At 36.3% G+C, this 21,591-nt stretch overlaps 1 protein-coding gene across 5 annotated transcripts in view; it reads right to left on the minus strand.

Moving 5' to 3' along the window:
* UTRN (utrophin) overlaps positions 1–21,591 on the minus strand; it is a 378,237-nt gene that overhangs the window by 91,624 nt on the left and 265,022 nt on the right. For all 5 annotated transcript variants that reach the window (XM_065631423.1, XM_065631424.1, XM_065631422.1 and 2 more), the window contains one exon: positions 3,300–3,429. In XM_065631423.1, the coding sequence (XP_065487495.1) occupies positions 3,300–3,429 (130 nt within the window). The remainder of the gene's footprint in view (positions 1–3,299; positions 3,430–21,591) is intronic.

Consider the following 21,591-nt stretch of genomic DNA (forward strand, 5'->3'; position numbering starts at 1 on the left):
TCTAAAAAAATTATCTCCACTCCCTCACTGCATCAGTGGAATTTTAAGGACAGAATTTCAGCAAAGTCATATCATCAATTCAAAAATTCTGGGGACAGAAAATGTTATTTCTGCCTTTCTTTGAGTTTCGCATTGGCCTGTAACCTTACTAACAGTACAAGGATCTAAGAAGTCTACTGTAACTATGCCACAGAGAATTATAATTAATATTTTTAGATCTAAGTTTTCTCCTGTACTGCGGACAAGTGACAAAGCAGCTAAAAATGTGAGCATTTCCAATTTCCTTATCCTGTCCATCTATGAAATTCTGGAGCTGGCCTGCTGGTTTATTGGTCAGTCCCACTCAGATGCTGAAGCAGCTCAAAGGCAAGAACATCATGAACCTTGTTTTCTTGTGATGGGGCCTCCCTAGGGAAATATAGCAAAACAAAATCAGGAAAAAAGACAGATGGGAGATAAAATTAACTTCGAAGGAAGTTTTCTGAAAGCTGAAGAACTGTGTGTAAATGTGCCAGTTACTACATCATACAGTAGAAGAACAACTCCGGAAGAATAAGGTCAACATGGGAAAGATGAAACCAAAACAAGACTTGATCATAACCTGACTTTTCATTCTTGTGATATATTTGAAATTAACAAGAACATTATATACAATAACGGGTCATCATAAGGCATCCTATAACAAATATTCTCTTTGGATGGAACAATGAACCTGTGTATGCACAGGTCCTTAAAACAGGTCTTGGTCAGGCAAGTTCAAAACCGATTAATATAGGTTTTCTCCTAAATCTCTCTCACTCCTTGTCTTTGCAACAATATCCTCCCTGGCACGAAAACATCTAGGTGGAGAGAAGGGAGGGGGGAAAAAAAAAAAAAAAAAGAGAGAGATAGAGCTGGACTGAGAGTTTGAAGAAAATAAAAAGTGATTTTACGACCTGTATCCTCTACGGTTTAGCTAACCCTCCCCTCTAAACACCCCTGCCATTACACAAGGTAAGCGCTAACCTCAAGAAACAGTCATTTTCCAATTAATTATGATTTTAAAAGAAAAAAAAAATTGCTATTTGTATTATAGCTGCAGCCAAAAATATATTCAAACTATGACCGTACAGTGCTGTGTACTGCACATCAATATTTTTAAAGACAGTTTACAATCCAAAACCACACTTCTACTCCATTATTAACATGAAGTGTAATTCACCTACAAGTTAACTTTAACCTACTGCAAAGAATGTCAATGATAGAGAGGCTAACAGAAACTAAAAACAATAAACATTTTAGAGACAACCATAAGCCCACACTCACAGCCCTCACTGAAAACGGCTAATCAGAAGAAAACAAGGAGGGAAGGAGACAGGAATGAAGGAGTCAAGTCGAGCCTAGGAAAAGGGAGAGGAAAGTTGTGGTTTTAAGGCTTGTCTTTTTGTTTCCAACTACGGAATCAGTAAGTAAATAATTATTTTAAATGGCAATAAATAGTTTATTTTCCCCAAGCTAAAGCCATTTGCCCATAACAGTAGTTTGTAAGGGATCTGCATCTGTCCCTATCTTGACTCGTGAGCTTTCTCACTCCTGTTCTTCCTATTTTTTGCCTCCATCCCACTGAGCTGGAGGACATGAGTGGGCACATGGGAGAGAGTTTGGCTGGTAGCCAAGAGTAACCCACCACATGCTCAAAACAAGAAAGTCTATGGAAGAAGGAAGAGGAAAGTAAGTTTAATGCATATCTATCAAACTTCCCAGTCTGAGCACATTTGATCAGTTTTCAGATATGACTAGACAAGAGAAACTCATACATCACTTGCAGGCCATCTGCTTGGCCATCACTTTTATGCTGTTTTTACCAGGGTCATCAAATTCCCTGCTATTCTGTTATCAGTGCCATCTGTATAGAACAACATAATAATAATAATAAAGAACAACAGATTGCATAACAAGAATTTATGATGCAGCTCATCATCTGAAGTTTGTTCTTGCACTTTCAGAAAATACTGACTAGATCATTGACAACAACCCCTGCTAGAAAATGAGCATTTTAATGCATGGGCATCATTGGTGCTGGGTGGTTCTATGACTTTCGAGAGCAGAGTTTGCGACTTCAGACTTTTGGGTGAAAGAATGAGCAAAAATAGAGCATTCATTATTTTTCAACTGCAAGGTTGTTTGTGATTTAGACCAGCTAAAACATCAAATATATCAAATAAGTTTGAGAATAAAGACAAACAGAATGTTTTCAGGAGTGAGGAGTTCAAAAAGGAAGTATTAAGATACTTTACAGCAGCTAAGGTACCAGAAACAATCACAGCGGAAAATGTTTCACTGGTTTCAATCACCAGCTATTCAAAGTTTATCACAAAATTGCAATAGGGAATATGAAACCACATAAAAATTTGCACAGAAATAACACAAAGTATGGACGTAGGAAAGATTAGTGGTTTCCATTGAAAAAACTTTAAAAGTTTGCTATGGAGACGTATAGGAAGATGTGGGAAGAAAAAAATAACTTCCAATACAGGCAGCTATATTGTAATTTTCTAAATCATACAGAACAGTAAATTATTCACATCTTACAGCAACTAATATTTCTATAAAAGATTATTACCTTTTCCAAGAAAAATTCTTATTTAATGAAAAGATTTAATAACGTTCTAGCTTATATCAGAAACATAATTCTAGGACGTAATTACACAGATATTTTTCTGTTTTGTAGTTAGGGCGGGTGGGGGAAATTTATTACATCTTTGTTGGTCTCTGTTACAGAGAAATATCTCAACAAATACTATGCAAATACTGTTTCTAGGATAGCAGTGGTTTATTCCTTAGTAATAATTCATTTAACATTCAAATCTTTTAGATTCTGCAATGACTGCCTTCCTAAAGTTAATTCCTTTTTCTTCTAATGAGATATACCATCAAATACGTTTATTTCTATTTGTAGAGTAAAACTATGCAATATCAACATATATACATGTGCACGTACATCCTTCAACAACTGTTCTGACTACATTTAAGGTGCACGTGTTATCATGTTAAGAAAAAAAAAAAAAAACAGAACTGATGACTTCAGTGTTTCAAATCAAAAATTGGAAAAGGAAATAAAGATTTTTCTACTTCTTCCATTAAAATGTGAATATTTACAAGGCAGAGTAGTATTACTTTGAGGCTAAATAATTGAAACAAAAGCAATCAAGACGTGGATTGGAAAATTCTGAAGTCTAACCAAGTACTTGCAATATAAAATATGTGCTAGATACATATAAGCCCATTTTGACCATTCCTGGAAGAGAGTATTTTCTGACCTGTTTTCGAATGCAAGCTCCTTCTTGGTTCCTCAGGCCCCTCGATTGGTTGGTCAGCAAGGAAAACTCGTGCCTGGTCCACAGCATTGAAAATGGTTTGCTCTTTGTCCTTCAGTTCACGCCTCAGTGCCTTTTGGGAAGGGAAAGAAGAATGTAGTTTGTAACTCGATCTGGTGAACAACAGATACTGTACCATTTTCCCTGTTTTCACCTCTCTGATCTGACCTGTCTGCTAAGTAAGTAACATCCAATGTATCGTTCAGACTGCAAGATAAAATGTAAATTTTACAAAACAGAAATGGTGAGAAATTAAGTAAAGCTAGAAGGGTAATTGTTATAGAATCAACTTGAGGAATTGAACACAACATGATGATGATGATAGGTTTTAAAATTTACTTGAATAGAAACTGAAACTTCTACATTCAACTTCTAAAACAATAACAACAAAAATTACAGGGTTTATTGCCATTAACAGATTGCTAACACATAGTCCGTTACTATGGACTATTTTTTCCTTTTCATAGCTGGAATAATAGAAAGTTGCACCTACTGAAACTTCAGAAGATAATTTCATGACTGCTAAAAAGAATTGCAAAAGTGCCTTACATTCCTTAGAAAATGTTACCTCTTATATATATCTCCTATTTATTAATATTTGTAAAACTCAGAAGACATGTAACCAGAAGTTTAATGATAAGAATATATTCCAAAAAACATCCTTCAGTCAGCTAAAAATATTTTATAGCTTATTATTCAGACACAATCAAGTCTTATATAAAAAAATCAATTTTTCTTTAAGATGTTTTCATGCTAATGGAAATGAATTTCAGGATTTTTTTTTTTCCTCCAGCAATTATGAATTAAGTGTAACTACCTTTAAGGAAAAAAAAAAAGTGTTTATAACCAGTCAGCTGTAGTGTCCCACCTAGAAGGAAACTGCTTTGCATGTTTTCTTTGTATAACTTTCTACCAATAGAAACACAAAAGAAGATACTTTAAATGTTACTAAAATGCTATGCTTAATTTTTCCAAGATATTTTTTAGCTCTAAGTACAAAATAAGGCTGATTTTCTTGACATGAGCTGCTCAGGCCCCATTCCAGCTCAGGAAAAGCAGTTAGTGTTCACAACATTATATAACAAAATGAGTGCTTTCCACTACAGAAAATAATGAATAACAGTTACCATGCAAGTCTCACAAATGCTACATTATCCTTCCCATCAGTAAGTCTCTTGATCCTACAAAACCAAAAGTCACCTACCTCTTGACTTTAGCTTAGGAGGCAAGGTGCTTTTTTTCCCCCTTCACCCCCATTTTATACCTTTATCCTCATCTTCCCAATTCCTTCCATTCCTTGTCACTCTACTTCTGCTCCAAATTAAATAAAACACTCCAAACCAACAAAAACTAATTACTGAAAATATGCTAACCATTTAGGAACTTGCATTATATGGTCCTGTCTTCAGTAACTATAAACTATTGTCTTTATACAAAAAACTCTTCAGAAGAGTGTTATCTCTACCTGCTTTTGTAGAGCAGCAATAACAATAAGAATAATCATCCCTATTCTTTGTAGGATTCAATATATACTATGTTTAATAAGAAAAAAAATGTAATTTAAAAACCAAGCCCTACTTTGTAAAAAAATAAACAAACACAGAACCTGTAACTCTTGTAAAAGCAACATTCCTGAAGAATCTCTTTGAGTCAGCACAGTATGTCTCAATATTTAAATTTCACATAACATTGGAATAAAACTCTTTAAAATCATCCATATTTTACAAATCACAAAACCACTCTCTATGCAGAAATTGGTTTCAGGAAAGAAGGAAGATAGTAAGCCATTATCACTCATGTGCAATTAAGGTTCAAAAATTACCCATTTAAAAAGCTTTTGGTTAGTAGAGTCTGCGTGAATGCATCATTAGAATACAATAATAACTTTTAATTTCAAAGATTTTGTTCAGAAACAAAGGGGTGATTGCTTTCCTAAAGTAGGAACTCTTTCTAGAATTACTTTTTTCCCCTCCATCCAATTTCTCAAACATTTTTGAAGCATACAAGAAAAAGGAGGTTATGACAGATTTTGACCCTACAAAGAAATTTCACCAGCTCGAAATAACCTAGAGATGGATCTCTTTTGCTGTGTCTCTCCTGTTTACCTTCACATAGTGTGTTCATCAATTTCTCCTGATCACCCTCAATAAAACTTCAGTCAAGTTTGACCTAAGAAATATTGGATTTAATTCTCTGTTCCCCTCCACCTTCCCTGCCACTGGAGTTGTTCAAATTGAGGTTGGTGGCACAAAGATTTTAACACTTTGGCCCATATAGCTCATCAACACTAAGTCATTCGTGGCAATCCTCATTAATATGTTTCACAAAGAAATCTTTTAGCATGAAAGAAACTTAGCACATGAAGTAATAATATTGAAATAATTTAGTAGTAATGAAGAGTATCTTGAGCACACCACCGACTTCTTACATTATGATTTATACATTTTTTTCTTATGCCACAGATGCAAAACCAACTTTTGGAACAGCCATTCAGACTTGCATAACTTTATTCCTTGTTTCTTAGCAATACTTGATATATTTCCCTGTCTCTCTCTCTGCCAGTAAACAAGAACAGCAATCAGAGTACATGATGCAAGAATAACCAAATAGATCAATAATACCCTCTTGTCCTTCCAGGCAAACCTCTCTGCACCAGAACAAAAAAGAAACTCAGAAATGTAATCTCGGCCTCAAATATCATCTGTCTTGTGTGGGCCGAAGAAAGATTTCATTGCAAAAATCACATCTACAAGAACACTACAGAGTAAAAATAAGTCATAAAAAGCCCGGCAAGGAACATAAATGCTGCAATTCTGAATTTTGTTATTGTATTAAAGATTTTTATATAATAAGAAGTGCAATAATGTATTTTCATGTTTTATTTAGTTTTGCAAGAGATACCTCTCCAGTGGCTACTCAGAATGGATACATCTCTTTCAGTAGGGAAGTGTATTGCTATGTCACTTCATTCTCCCTTGGTTTTCATGAAGAGCTAAAATAGTTAAAGCATTTGTACAGCTTTGAGCATAGCATAGGTTTTGATAGAGGGAGATTTTTTTTTCCTTGTAGCTAGCTATACTTTTCAGGGAGAAAGGGGAAAATGAATACTGGATTTTTGGTATAGATTAAACAAATAGTAAGTGAAGGTATGGCACAAGACTGGACTGGAAAGGCATCTGAAAACTTGTTGAAACTGTACTAGTAAGATAAACACATGGATGCAAGTACTTCTTGAGTCTTGCTGGGTATGCAGATGTGAACACAAAATGAAAATGTGAATGCTGAACACATAGGGTAGCACAATTGTTTTTTTCCCACATGATGCTCCTTTATATTTATAAAAGTACAACGATACTTTAAAGATATAAATGCAACTTTGGCAGTAATTCATAACAATATATTTCATACTACAACCTAAATTATACAGTCTCTGTATACTTTATGTAATCGTTTAAAATTGTTTCACCTCCCTCTGTAATCTGACAGGTGATAGACTACCAAATTCAGCACCTACACTTCCAACAGCTTTATTGCATTTGCAAATTTGGTCTTATTTCCTACATAAACCAGGATGTGGATTTTTTAAAGATTCCTGGAGAAAACAACACTAACTTTAGACATTCTTGATTCTTACAATCAAGGGGAAAAAACCCTGGAAACCTAAAATCTGATGTGTTGATGCAGTGTCAACACAGTTTTCAGAGCTGACCTTAAATAATACTAGTCAAAGATGATTTAAAAAAATCCTCCTTTGAGACCTGAAAGAATTCTTCCACTAGTAGATGGACAGGAGTTCACAAAACTACACTCTTGAAATGTTTTCTTCAGCATCAGAGAAAGCAACAAGTATGAACAGCATCACAGTGTTCCTTCTGCAGGTATGAGGGACATTCTTCGAGCTACTTGACTATGGCAGAGTAACCCAGGACCCACTAACAGAACCCTTCTCTCAAGAAAGAGAAAAAAGAACTCTTAGCTCCCTGATTTACAACCATTAGCATATGATTTACTCTCCATTTTGATTTGCTCCTCTTTCAGTAATTGTGAAACGTATGTTTTTCTCATAACTTTGGAAATTATATACTATTCTGTTATACCAAGATAATCTAACCCATATGACCTCTCTTCTTTAGAGATGCTTATTACTTCTAATATAAAAATTAACTCTTCTTACAAGCTAACATTTTTTTAACTTTCTGTCTGAAATTATAGACAAGGAATTTGCCTAAATCAAGGCCTTTCAAAATTTCCATTGGGAATGCTTTGTAGCTGAAGCATTTTCCCCTCTTGAAAAATTAGAAAGCTAGAAAAAGTTTTGCTATTCATGAATTTTTATGCTGTTTAGTGTATCCTGTAAGCATCTATTTCCTTCAATTGCATCTTAAAATTATTTTTCACGCATAGTAAGTGGGCTTCCAAAATTACACACTTTTAATTTACAGCCTCTCCTTTTCTCTTTTGAATTGTACAAGCTTGTGTAGAATAATTCAAGCAGCAGATCAGCTTAATAGTTCCAACAGATGAAGGCAAAGCTAATTTCAAAGAAAACACATCGGATGTTTCTTAAAAACAGAACATATTTAAATCAGATCTCATTATGCACTCTTTCAGGGAAGTAAAGACACGTTATTGTAACTCATATCAGTTTATCACAATCTAGCTTTATGTGCCAATCAGCAGCTCCTGTAGCATTTAATTACTTAGTCATCTTTATTTTGCACCCGGTGCTTGAAAAACTCCTGTTACTTTTATACACTAAAAGGAAATGGAAAAAATCATGTGTGTTATATAATAGCATAAGGAGAATAAGTAGGTTGATTGAGAAAACTTGAAGAATGGAAAGAGGAATTGTTTATAAAGATCATGCCGAGATCAAGGTTGTGACTGAGTCTCTGCCAGCTGCTGACATCATTAAAGACTCAACCAGGAAGAAAATAAGTGCAGCACATTTAAAAGCTGCTCCTTCACCACAGACACTAATATAACACATATACATTAAATTTCAGAAGTGAGTTAGTTTATCTCTGGACACAACTCTATGTGAAAGGCCATTTTATAATATATCTACCTCAGCTGATATAGAATACATTCAAATAAAGAGCCATATTTAATTTGAGATGGTGCATCTGACCATGCATTTACCTTTTATTACTTTGTACTTAATCTATATGGCAAGAGAAATAACGAAGGAGAAAATCAGTGCCTAATAGACAACCATGAACATGGAGATACAGAGACACACATGCAGCACATAAGACTTCAAAGATGAGACCCAATCTTTCATGTTCTGACAATCAGTGACAAACAGTGACCAAGACCAGAATAAGGAAAGGAAGGCAAAGATCAGAGTGGGAAAACAAACAAACAAACAAAAAGAACCCCCACAACACACACCAGAAGCAGCTATTTGCTTCCATAATAAATATATATTGAGCATTTCAGATTCATGTTTGATTTGTTTGTTTGTTGTTTAAACAGCAGGATCTAAATAGAAGCTTAAGTTTTGGAGGTTTATTCCATGTCATTTGCAAAAGACTTCTCCAAAAGGATTAAAGACAAGCGAGTGGTGAAGGCTGCATTTTTCTAAATTGTCTCTCAGTTTACCGTTTATCACTTGCTGCTTCTTTTGCTGTACTGGCAACACAGAGGGTCCAAATACAGTGGCAACAAGCAGGAGTCAACATGAGAGTAGACCTGGAAGTCACTTACATAGCAAATTCTTTGTTTCCTGCATGCACAGGGAAACTGAATTGACAGGAATATAAGGATATAGATGTGGGCAAAAGACTATGCATACTGGTGATCTTTTACCAGAGGCTAATACAAGTTAGCTTACTTAAGACTTTGCCTTTGATTTGTCAAAGATACTTTAGGGCAGAAATAGAGGTATTTCTTCACTGACACTATTTGTCCCTTGACAATTTCCCTGCCCACTCTGGTCTATGGATGAGTGCATGTACTCACTGAAAATATCACCCACCTCTGTGTAGGCCTTCATAGATATTCATTACATGAAATAAGCATCTATAACTAATTATCAAAGTGCTTCACAGTACTAGAGCCAAAGAGAGAAAGGATGAAAAGTATGCTTTAACTTCTACTGGTCAGACTTACAGACATGAAACACAAAGCTGTTACTAACATTGTAAAAACTAATAAACTAACAATCTCAAACTGAATCTATGTATTTATGTTGTGAAACCTTAATTAAGAAAGAGTAACTGACTTCTTTCTGAACTTGTTAATGTAGTTCAAAAATGGTGAGGCTATTTTATCCTAACTGCATTTTAAAATCAGAGAAAAAAAATGTTTTGAAGCCTGTTGGTAAAGTTTTCAATTACAATAACCTTGCAGAGACTTTGAGAGAAGTCTTGTGCACTACACAAGAATCCAATGCTACAGAATAATGGCAGAGGTAAGCTTAATTTTCATACAGATTGTATAAAAATAAACATTTAAAAGCTATTCTTGAACTAAAGAGTACAGGGATACACTTTTTCTTAAAAAATAAAAATTGTTTTTCACACAGTTGCTAAGAATGAACCTCTCTAATCTTTTCTGAAGGAAGAACTGCTGCAAGTCCTGCATTCCCTAGAGATGGTACAGGATCTAAATCCAACTAGGGATGAAGGGAGACACTGCTTAATTGGGCAAAGGTTACAAAAAATGAGGCATAATGATGTTCATTAATACATCTTCCAGCACCGACAGTCTTATGTAACTGGATTTTGTATTTCCCAGCCAGCTGACATGAGACTTTATTATTTTTGTTTCTAGGTCAACAATAAGCAAGCCTTGGTTGCCCTGAGTAGTTTGAAGGGCTCAACAGACCATAGTCTTAGGCACTGGAAAGTGTGGAATGCTTGCAGGTTGTTTGTTTGTTCGTTTTGTAATATAATTTAGAACTGGGGAGCAGGGGGGGAAGAAATACACTGTGCATCCCTGAGATGTTGCTTCAAAACAACTTTGTTATCTTCAAAACTGTTTTTCTAAAAATATATTATTATTGTTCTTTACACAAAAGTAACCTGAAAAGACAGATCTGTGTGTATTAACACAAATTCCCCACTGAATGAACTACTGAAATCCTCAGAATAACACCTATTCTGGATTTCTCCCAAAAGATTAGTGGAGTCCTGTTGTGACAGGTTTGCTACACACTTAGCACATATATCCACTGAACTTGCTTTGTTTGGTCTTTGTCCCTTCTTCAAGAAAGTCATTTTTTTCAATCTTCAACTCTTACCTGCATTTTGCTTTCCTTTCTAGGGTTAAGCTTTCTCTCTTATCAACAATGATATTGACCAGGACTGTGAAAGGGACATCAATCTGTTTTTCTTTTGGTTTTATGTGCTCTGAGTTTTTAACGGAAAAATAAAGAAATTAAAGTATCATATAAACAAAAGAGGAAAAAAACCCGAACCAAACAAACAAACCACACAACACCTGCTAGAATACAATACTTCTTTTGCTTATCCAGCCAGTTGCTAAGCTAACTGAGCATATTTTGGTCTAAAGCCATTGTAGTATGACAACTAAAAATGTCACGAGAATCATTAAATTTGATGACTTGCATAGAACTACACAAAAGAATAGATTAAAACAGACTTGCTTTACATTGCTATGCACAGGGGGAAAAAAAAAGGTAATGTTTTAATGGTGCTTTTAGCAAAAAAATATCTGTTTAACATACCTAATCAGGATTTAATATAAGAATTCATACAGGTTGCAACCCAGAGACAGCAAAAATGCCTGAGTCAGAGTGCGGAGTCTGACAGAGAAAGAAGCTCTTGAAGGTTTCCACTCTTCAGGTGATGGAAAAAGGTATTTGCTTTTACACAACAGTAGTAATCATCCTGCTAGCAGTGGAACCAATTTTCAAATGCCAAACTGCTTGTAAATACACATTCAGTTTTACATCAAAGGATTACAACGTGCTTTTGGTGAAGGAAAATTAGTTCCATCAATTTTTACTTTGGAAACATGACAACCATTCTGTATCGACAACCTTGAAAGATAAGACTTTTTTTTTTTCCGTCCCTGCTTTAAGATAAGTCATGACTAGGTTTGCAGGGCAGAAAGAGAAATGAATATGCAACTCCCGGCTTGGATTTTTCCTGGAGAAGATCACACAACTCACACTGAAGGGATTAACCAGTAAGTTGTGATGTTAACACATATGCTTCTGTTTGACAGTTGCAGATGATCAAACCCTTCATTTTAGATCAGACCCAAATAACAGCACTTCAAAAGTGCAATACCCTTGAACACTAGGCCAAGGTTCAAAACAAACTGGGGAAGAAAACGCCATCTACGTATCATCTATGCAGTCCACAGAAATGGTTCTGTGGGGTTTTTTGTAAGACACAAACATACAGCTATGAAATAGTTCACTATGCCCCAGTGAATTATAAACCAATAATAAGCTCAAATAAACCACTTAAGTCCTACAGGTACCACTCTGCAAAACAGATTTGAGGCCCAACAAGCCACAAGTGCTCTGCATCACTGATGCAAGATCAGGTTATGTGGTACGGATATGCTCCTTACTTCAGGAGGGGCACACCTAAGCACCAACCCAGAGATAAGGAAAACTGAACAGGAGTTTGAAACTTCCTGTCTTATTCTTGACTTGATCACTGTTTTTGGAAATGCTACTAATGAGCTATATTCCCATAAGAACACAACAACTTAAAAATGAACAGTTTAACAAATACTGCATTTCCAGTCATTCCTTTCAGGCATTCAGGTACTGCTTTATCATGGACTGATATCAGCAGACTAGAGAGATGATAGGTTGTGACGTAGCAATCACTTCACAATTATTTTGCAATTCGTATATTTTTACAGTTAGCTGAAAGGACAGAACCAGATCTAGAGCAAAATCAATTTATATCACCTCTCCCGCCTCAATCACTTGGGCAGGACAGGGAGTCTACTTTAACAAGGGCTTCTCCTTTACAAGTGACTAGATGGCAAATGTGATTTAAAAATGTGACACGAGATACAAAGGCTTTAAAAAGCTCAACCTTCTAATAACTATTAGACTTTTAACATAAGTGCGTGATCGAGAATCTCTAGACTACACTTAAAAAACCAAACAAATGAGAAAAAAAACAAACCAAACAAAATAAACAAAAAAACCGAAACCAACCAACCAACACCACCACCACCACAACAAACTTAAAGCCAAACAAATGGAAATACTTTATGCATGAAACCCTACTAGTCTCCTCAATTCTCCATCCTCAAAGCACTCTTCTTTCAGTAAAATTTGTTGGCTTCCTTTGCTACCACATTTTTTTTAATTATGAAAATGCAACAGTAGCAACCTTGTACTATCTGTGAACTGCACTGAATATTTTTAATTAAAATGTCGTTTTAAACAAAAACAAAAGTTCACGAACCATGATGCTTTAGATATGTATGCGAAAAGAAATGAGAGACCTTCTGCCCTTTTATGTGAAATATATGAAAATCATCATTGTATTGGTAGAAAGGATTTGCTTAATGTTGAATATTGCCAGCATATACAAACTGAAGGCATCTTCCTACATAGAAGAAAAAAGAGATTTGATGGTATCTGTGGAATCAGCATGAAAATGAATCGTTAGTAATTCTTAAGACAATTCTCCATTCTCTAAGTATGTGGAATTAGAGCAAACTCCACTATCCTTGCAACTCTAGGAAAAAACACATTACGGATTTCCCTGAAGAACCCAGTTTCAAATTCTTGAAGATGTGGTATCTGAGTATTCTGTAATAATGTACAACTCTGATCGACAGAAGATGTGAAGAGAGGTAATCCTCCCTACTTTCTCCATTTTGTTTTGCCTGTCCTCCCAGCCTCTGCTACTGGATCCTGTCAGAAACAAGGCAACAGCTTATATGAAACTTCAGGACAAATCAGAACTTTTATTTTAACATGTACAAGAACTGGTGTCCAGACAAAAGGGACTGACACTAAGAAATCAGCAAAGATGCAATGACATTTTGAATTTTCTGCCAAAAAAAACCCTAAAAAACCTCATAGGAAAACATCACTGTACAATGCCAAATAAAGAATTGCAGTGAGTGTATTTCAAATGCATTTAAAGATATTATGCCCTAAAAAAAATCAACCTTCAAGATGAGACAATATATCATAAAAATGAGGATTCTTCCACTTCAGATGAAACAGTTTTGTAGAGCTATCTACAGAAGTTACATTTCTTCTACAGTCTTCATCAAAGTTTTATCTCCTTTGAAGAGGCAAAGGAAATTTGTGTCCTCAATGCTAACTTTAATTAGCATCAAACTGTGAGTCTGTGTAGTGCAAAGCATATAACAGTATAGTTTTGGACAAGTTTTACTGTTTTGTTACATAAACCCCAACAAATAAGGTTATGGCGGAAACACTGTCAGAGTGTCAAATTCACGTCTCTTCTTTAGTATAACTTCTGCTTTTTATATCAGAAAATACTAACAGGGAGGGATAAAGAGCAAAATAAATGATATCATTGTTATTATGCATCCTAAACACACAATACTCTCAGCCTCACACAAGACACACAAAACATCTGCTGCATATTAAATGGCTTATTACTTCATTTAGCAAAAGCATTCAAATATTCTATTAGCACTAGTAACCACACGTATCTGCAATTTCTTGCGCTATTTCCCTGCACCATGTAATAGTAACCATATACCTCTTCAACGTAAGAGAGAAATTCCTTTTTCTTTGCTTGCCAAAATCAGACAGGCTTGGGTTTGTTTAGCTGAGTTTAATGAGCACTGATGAACTGTCAGCATTAACAGGCCATGAGATTCTTGCTTCAAACTGAGATGATAACACCATTAGCAAGTTGGGTGCTGCACTGTTGTTGTTAAGGGTAGTTTAACTCAGGTCACCTTCTGCTCATTTTGGGGGATTAAAATTTCCTCTGCATTTCTTCAAACTAACATCAATGGGACAAGTCTAATATGTTTGGCCTCATAAGATACTTTACTAATAAATGGTACCTGCCATATTACTGCAGAGGTGTTGAAAAAGATTTTTAGTAATGGCAGTTCAAACTCCAGACACTCAAGAGCAACTTTATGCTGTGCAGCACTATGAATATCCGTTCAAAATATGAAGAGAAGACACGCTTTGTGAGCATGCCCATATGAGAAACATCAGCCTCCTTAGTGCAAGCGTATGTACATCAGGGTCCTCACTAGTGAACTGATATCATAAAAAAATGGGTTGTACTACATGACATCACCTATGAATTATAAATAATCAGAAAAGTGAGATCACTGCAAAAAGTTTCGGAGGAGCATCTCCTGTCTGACAGTTGTGTAAGGGAAGAGGTATTCTCCTCTGCAAGAGGAAGCAGAGGCAGCAGAGCCCAGCTGAATGCTAAAGCAGCAAAATGCCAGAGACCTGCTGCAATTTAAGACTGTCTCTAGTGTTCCTGTTCTGGGGCTTGAGTTCAGCTGTGTACGTATGCGTGTATGCATACATGACAGAGGACTGCTACTGGAAATCCTTTCAGAAGCAGAAATCCTGTCAGAGATAATTACTCCTCTTTTTTAGAAATGGTCGCTTTGGTTTCTCTTCAGAAACAAATGGTCTAGGCAGACAACTGAGTAATCACTAAACAGTCAACATTCTGTCCTCTCCTGATGGATTCTCCCTACGCAGCACAATACCAGAGAGTTGGGGACAGGCAGCAGCAGAGTGGCTACAACAACTCAGAACAAAGGTCCTGTGTCACCAGGACCAGCTGCAAAAGTCATGTCAACCAAATGATGCTCAAAGTAGGGAAAAAAAAGTCTCGAAATTATCACGCAGAACTCAACCTAGAAAGTTTTCCCCTGTCAAACTACAATTCATTATTATGTTTGCACCATGGTCTATCTCATGGTTTGTGTTACATGCTTCCTTCTCCCTAATTCCCTAGCCATTTCTCTCTTGGTTTACGTCACTAAGATCTACCTCTTCTTCTCTCATCTCTTTTTGCACTCCAGTTTTCTGCTATAGCTTCCTGTTTTCAAATCTATCTAAACTGAGAGAGCTTTTGTAAAGCTTGTACCACATAGTTGGTTACAGTGATATGACAAGATCATATTTGATATCTAGTTTTTGTTGCTTCTCCAAAATTTTGCATCTCTGAATCACTTGATAGTATTTCCAGCATCTGGCGAGTAGGGAAAAGTTACTGTAAAACCCCACTGAAAAACAAAACAAAAACAAACACACACAAACAAACAAAACAACAAAAACAAAACAGAAGCCAACCAACCAAACAAAAAAGTGAAAAAGCAGTGTTTGCGATGGGAAACATTCTACTCCAGACGATTCTCAATGCGTATTTGGGAGAGACATGAGGAAGGAGTACCTTAAGGGCAACAAGACTGTTTCCCTCTGATTATTCACCACCTTCAGCTGGTTCTAATTGCCATCTGAAGTTACAGGAATAGGAAAAAATAGAATTTGACATCTGTGCTCTGTCCATAGAATGCAGTGGCATTAAAATTAGAGTGAAAAAAAAGGTCCCAACTGTAATATGTCATATATTCTGTGCCACAGCAGCAATGCAGCAGGTACCACAACATACTTGTGGTGGGTTTGGGGTTTTTTTTTTGGTGGGTTGGAGGGTTGTATGGGTGTGTTAAGTAGCAAAGGACTTACCCTCATAATGAATCATACTGAAAAGAAATAACAGACACAACTTCAGCTGGGAGTTTTAGTGCCTTCTCAAACAGAAAACATCGAGACTTGTCACAACATGCCATAGTCTGAATTGCTTTATTAGTTCCACTTCTGCCTCCGCAAACTGAACTTGTCCAATACAAGGGCCTCACTAGGCCTTTGCATTTTCAAATAGGTGATCTAACAATGTCCCATAAAACCAACAGAAAGCCCAGCTGGACATTTGAATTAGACTAAGCAGTTAAGCAAAAAAATACATCTGTTTTTAGTCAACCCTACCCACAAGAAACTAGGATTAAAGCATCGGTAGGCATTCAGTACACAAATATTAACAAAAAACATTGGGTAAACCTGCTTGAAAATTGTTTTGCAAATTGTGTTAAATCATCCAGTTACAGGGTCATGCCCTCCTACTATACAATTGAATTTGTTATTTGATTTTAACCTAATGTGACTTTTTTCAGTAGAAAAAAATCAAAATTCAAATAATCCAGGGAAAGTTCTTCAAAATATCCATGGACACTAAAGAGGAATCTTTCCCTTATTTTTCCCCATCATAATTTCTTATAACAACTGTTCATATAAACCATATTCCTTGATTTAAAAAAAAAAAATCTATAAAAATGATTGTTAATTTGGAAAGAAAAAAAAAAGGCCCTACCTTATTGCAAATGTTGTGATAACCATTTCCTTGAAGGACTACAAGTGGCTTCCCATTTATGAGAAAGAAGTCATTTAATATTACTGACACTAATTTGGGGTCAATCAGTGAATGAGACTAGTACTTAAAAGCATGCTTCCATGAAGCAAGGCGTATTAATTTTAACTGAGTTCCACAAATACTTTCCCACTGAAGGTCGACACATAAGACAGATCCCAAGACCTTCTATTTATGTTCACCTCATTTCCTTTCTCTGCTTTGCTTCTTTTGGTCCTCCAGTAGGAAAAGCTCCACACCCTGCCTCCCACTCCCACCCCCCAGCTCTTCAGGCAAAGAATTGGAATATTTTATGTATAGTAAAACCAGTGTATATGAAGCAAGATTCCTTTTTCTTCAGAAACCAGGAATTTGAAACCCTAAACAATTTCTCATCAGGAAGCAAGCAAATGCATACAATTAAATTGTTATTTTTAGTCCTCAACAATTAGAAAAAAGCTGTATGCCACGACAAATTTACCTAGTAAAGGTATGGAGAGAAATAGAAGCAATAAGTAAAATGCTGAAGGTATAATATAAAGAGTAACACTGACAACCAACACAGGGGATGTCTTGAAACCAAAACCTAGAGTTGGTTTTAGTGACTGGATGCCATTAGGAGTAACCAAGAATATTCTGACATACCTATAACAATATTTCCTAGAAATACAAATATCGACTTAAAGCCACTAAAAAAAAAGGTGAAAACGTGCAAATACAGTGCAACAAGACACCTTTACACTGGTTCTTTACCCTAGAAACCTTTAAAGAAAAGTGTACACCATAAATTCAGATTTTCAAAACAGTAAATGAATTTCACTTCTTTATTAGTTCATTTATATTGTATTTAGTAATGAGGTGCTCTAGCTTCAGTGCTTCTAACTCGGGAAAGAATTCACTGATTTCTTAGTCATCTCTTGACATTCACCTACAAGTACAATCAAAAAGCAGTAAGCACGTTTATTTGCTGGATTCTTAGACCGCACACATCATCTTAGGACCCAAATGTTTTCCAGGATGTCATTAAGCAATGTGATTCGCATCTGCCCTGCATTTGTTCTTCCATTTTCTCTCCAGTAAGGAAAGTACCTTTGTTTTTATATACCATGGGGGTTGGTTTGTTTGTTTTACATACTGTGCTGTGTTTACCACCAGCCATTCTTTCATGTAAGTTTAGTCCACAATTTTAGATTCGGTGTTATGAGAAATAACAACTTCCTCCTCTTCCAGTGCTGCTGCACCACGACCATGACAAGCATAAGTAGGAAGATTTGGGAGAAAAAAGGGTTTAAGTAACTGCCACTAAGCAACTACAATCATCGGACTAAGAATCTCTTAGCAGCCAAAAATGTCAGAAGGCATTATCAGAATGATCATACAGAAGAGCACAAGGTCATCAAAAAATCACCCCAAATGAGGCTGACCTATTGAAAATGAGTAATTTCAACCAAGCATGACTGCCTTGCAGCTTCAGACTCCTTGACGCGTTTCTCTCTGCCCACACACATCATCTTCTCTCTGCTCAGCTCTGGCCACTGCATCTGAGCTCTCAGCCACCTTTGAGCATCACAAATACAGCATCACAGAGAAAAATGCTGATTGCTTGCACATCGCTGGTGTTGGAGAAGATGCATACAGACATCAAGCACCACTGCGTAATTAATTGATCTTTGCAGAATGCCGACACAAAACTAAGTGTTGTATATCAGAGATACAATTTTCAATGAACTTTTCATCAGACTCCTTTCTCTAAGAAGGGCTAGTACTATCATTGCACATCACTAGGCACCAATGCTTGCACAGTTTAGGAATTTTCTTTAATAAGCAGGGTTGGGCTTGGATATTTATTGTTGTGAACAGTAGTTCATCTTTTAGCTCAGTTTCTCAGTGTAGCCCTTTGACATGGAAGATCAGATATAAATTAGGTATGCACAACTCTACAAGCATCTTATCGCCTAGCTTACATTTGTATATGTCCAACACTGATCATCTTGTCATTACCAACATAATGGTTTCATTTAAAGTACACATAATATTAAGGATGCAAACTGAGTTAACCGGAAAGTCAAAGTGCCACGACAGCTTTGCTGCTGTGACAACAGCAGCCTGATCATAAGGATGTGTACTCTTCCCCCAAACATCCTTCGTACTTTGAATGACTGTCAAATTCAAAGAATAAAAAGATCTGTTCTGTATTTCCTTTACTTCCTCGTTCTTCAGAGAACAAGCCAAACAACACATCCATAAAACAGAATGGGTAAAAATCATTGTAGCTTTTCAATTTTGCAGACTCATCTATTTAATGTCTATCTTGTAAACATTAAAGAGGTGCTTATTCTAAAAGAGTTCAGGAAATATAACAAAAATGTTATACTACGTCTATAAATGTGGTACTAAAATGAGGAATGATGAAGGACTAATGTCATAAAGGATGTTTCTGAGTTAGGGATACAAAAAGTCCCAGTACTTGTCTGAATCTAGGCTTAAGTACTTTCCAATGCCTCACTCCTAGCTTTTCACAACTGGGAGCATACCTAACTCAGACGTGAGAGCACTGAATTTCAAATGCTGTACAGGACTCCTCCTCCTCCTCCTCATATCCAAAACATGAACTCAACAGAGAATATCTAGACAGATAAAAGTAATGCTGTGTGAAAGTGCCCAAGTTTGTGTACGTTGCAACAGCATTACAACTGCTGTCAGCTAGATCTCTACATAGGCTAATTTCTCTTACTTAAAAACTTATTTGTTGCTAGCAGAGGTATCTGTGCTGCACTGCTGGACAGACATGACCTGTTATGTATGAAACGAAAAGTGGAAATAGTTTGATCATCAGGAACTCACAGAAAATGGAAAACTAATAAAGACAGGCTTCTTAAACACTCCTCAACAAGAAAAAAAAATACTTCTGCTGTTCTCTCTTCCATCTGGATTCAGAACCTCTTGACTTTTTAAAACCTCAGCAGCATGTAGCTTTACAGATTTGCCTTGCCACTGCAAGCCCAACAGATTTTCAGTGCTTCCTGTGCCTTCTCCTTCCCAGGGGAAGAAGCCTGCCATGTGGGGTTGGTGTGCAGGCGCTGATCATGCTTTACACGAAACTACTGTATCAGGCTGTGTATAACTCTGTAACTTCTAGAAACCCCCGAAGGTCTCACATGCCAAATTGAACATTTGCACCTTTCAACTCAATCCACAAGAGAGTGCCAAGAACAATGTTTGTGGATGTGGGCAAGTCCCTCACACACAGGGGGCAAGGGCATGATGGGCATGATGCCTGTTGGCCAAAGGTGAAGAAAAGTACTCAGATATTTGCCATGTGGAGAAGCTGCACTTGAGGTTTCTAAAGTGCAGGTTAAGCAGTGCTAACTCACAGACAGCTGTCAAACCTCCGAGAGACACCAGGGATTCAACTATGGGAAAACATGCCAAAATACACACACAAAAAAAATTACATATTTTCCCACCTGGAATTCCAGTAGGAGAAAAAGCACATTGTTCAACTAAACCAAACCAACTAAAACCAAACACCCGTTTAAGTTCACTTAGCAATAATATTATGAACATATTCATTATTCTGAGAGCAGAGATCCATATAAGGATTTTATCACTATATGCAATTATTCTTAGACTTTTTTATTTTTTCCCTCTTCCCTCACTTTTTATTCATTCCATACTTTGCTATAATTTGTAAACACAGGCTCATATTTACAAACAACAAGTGCACAGTTTCAACACATTCCAGTTTTTGCCACTCAAGTAAGACTTTGTAGGGAAAAAAAAAAATCCTGTGTACTTCTGCAATTTCCCCTCTAGCTACATATGTAGCACTCGGAGTAGCCTCCTTCAGCTTTCTTTTTCTTCCAACAGCACAAAAGAGCATCACCAGGATTTACAATGTCGAAGAAAAAACAAAACAAACAAACAAAAATTAAAATAGTATCTTCTGTCAACTTCACAGGAGCAGATCAGCTCCAGGCACTTTTTACTAGTAACCAAACAGTGCTTCTGTCAGCTACATTTTTTTGTCTCAACCTTGAAATCATTAGCAATTTGGAGCTAAACTCTGTTGAAAGTATGACAGACTTAAATTTTAAAATATTGAAATAGAACTTGCCAATCTTTATGATGAATATTCATCTCCTTTTTCTGTGTATTTAATTAGAAAAATATGTAGATTTCTCTATTTCATAGTTCTCTCTATAAGAAAGCTAAGTACACACATGTTTTAATGGCTCAAGCCTAGAAATTTTCGAAATCCTCACAATTAAAAGAAATAGATATCATCCCAATTTCTCATTCATTTTTATGCATACTAAAAAGCTGCCAGGATTACTAAACATCTAGCTCTAGAAAAAGTCTAATAAATTTAGAAAATACTACTTCTCAGGCACAATATTTAGGTTACTACTGTTCAGTAACATTCAGTAACAGTTTTTATTCCAAGTTTAGAAGGTTCTGAGTCACTACTGCAGCAGGGGAAAAAAAAAAAAAAAAAAAAAAGATTAATCGGAGTCTACTTTTTAGTCAGAGCCTGGGGACTTGTTTCTATATCAAGCACTGAGGCTTCTGAAAGCGTCCGTATCCAGCATGATGGCACACACTGCCCACAGCACTGATGTCGGTGTGAAGCACAGCACAGGCTCTCTCTGCTCCAAAACTCTGAATGGAAAATCATGGGCAGAGAATGCACAGGGCACAACTGGCAGACACTGTCGATAATTACCTAAAAATGACACCCTCCTCCTCCCTTGCATTTACTTGATGATAAAAAGTATTTTCAGAGTCTTCCCTCTCTTCTTTCAGAGCACGAAAATGTTGTATTTTTTTAGCATTTTCTTTAGTTAGAGGGTTTCTTC

This window comes from Caloenas nicobarica, chromosome 3, assembly GCF_036013445.1.
Source record: "Caloenas nicobarica isolate bCalNic1 chromosome 3, bCalNic1.hap1, whole genome shotgun sequence".
Taxonomy (NCBI): domain Eukaryota; kingdom Metazoa; phylum Chordata; class Aves; order Columbiformes; family Columbidae; genus Caloenas; species Caloenas nicobarica.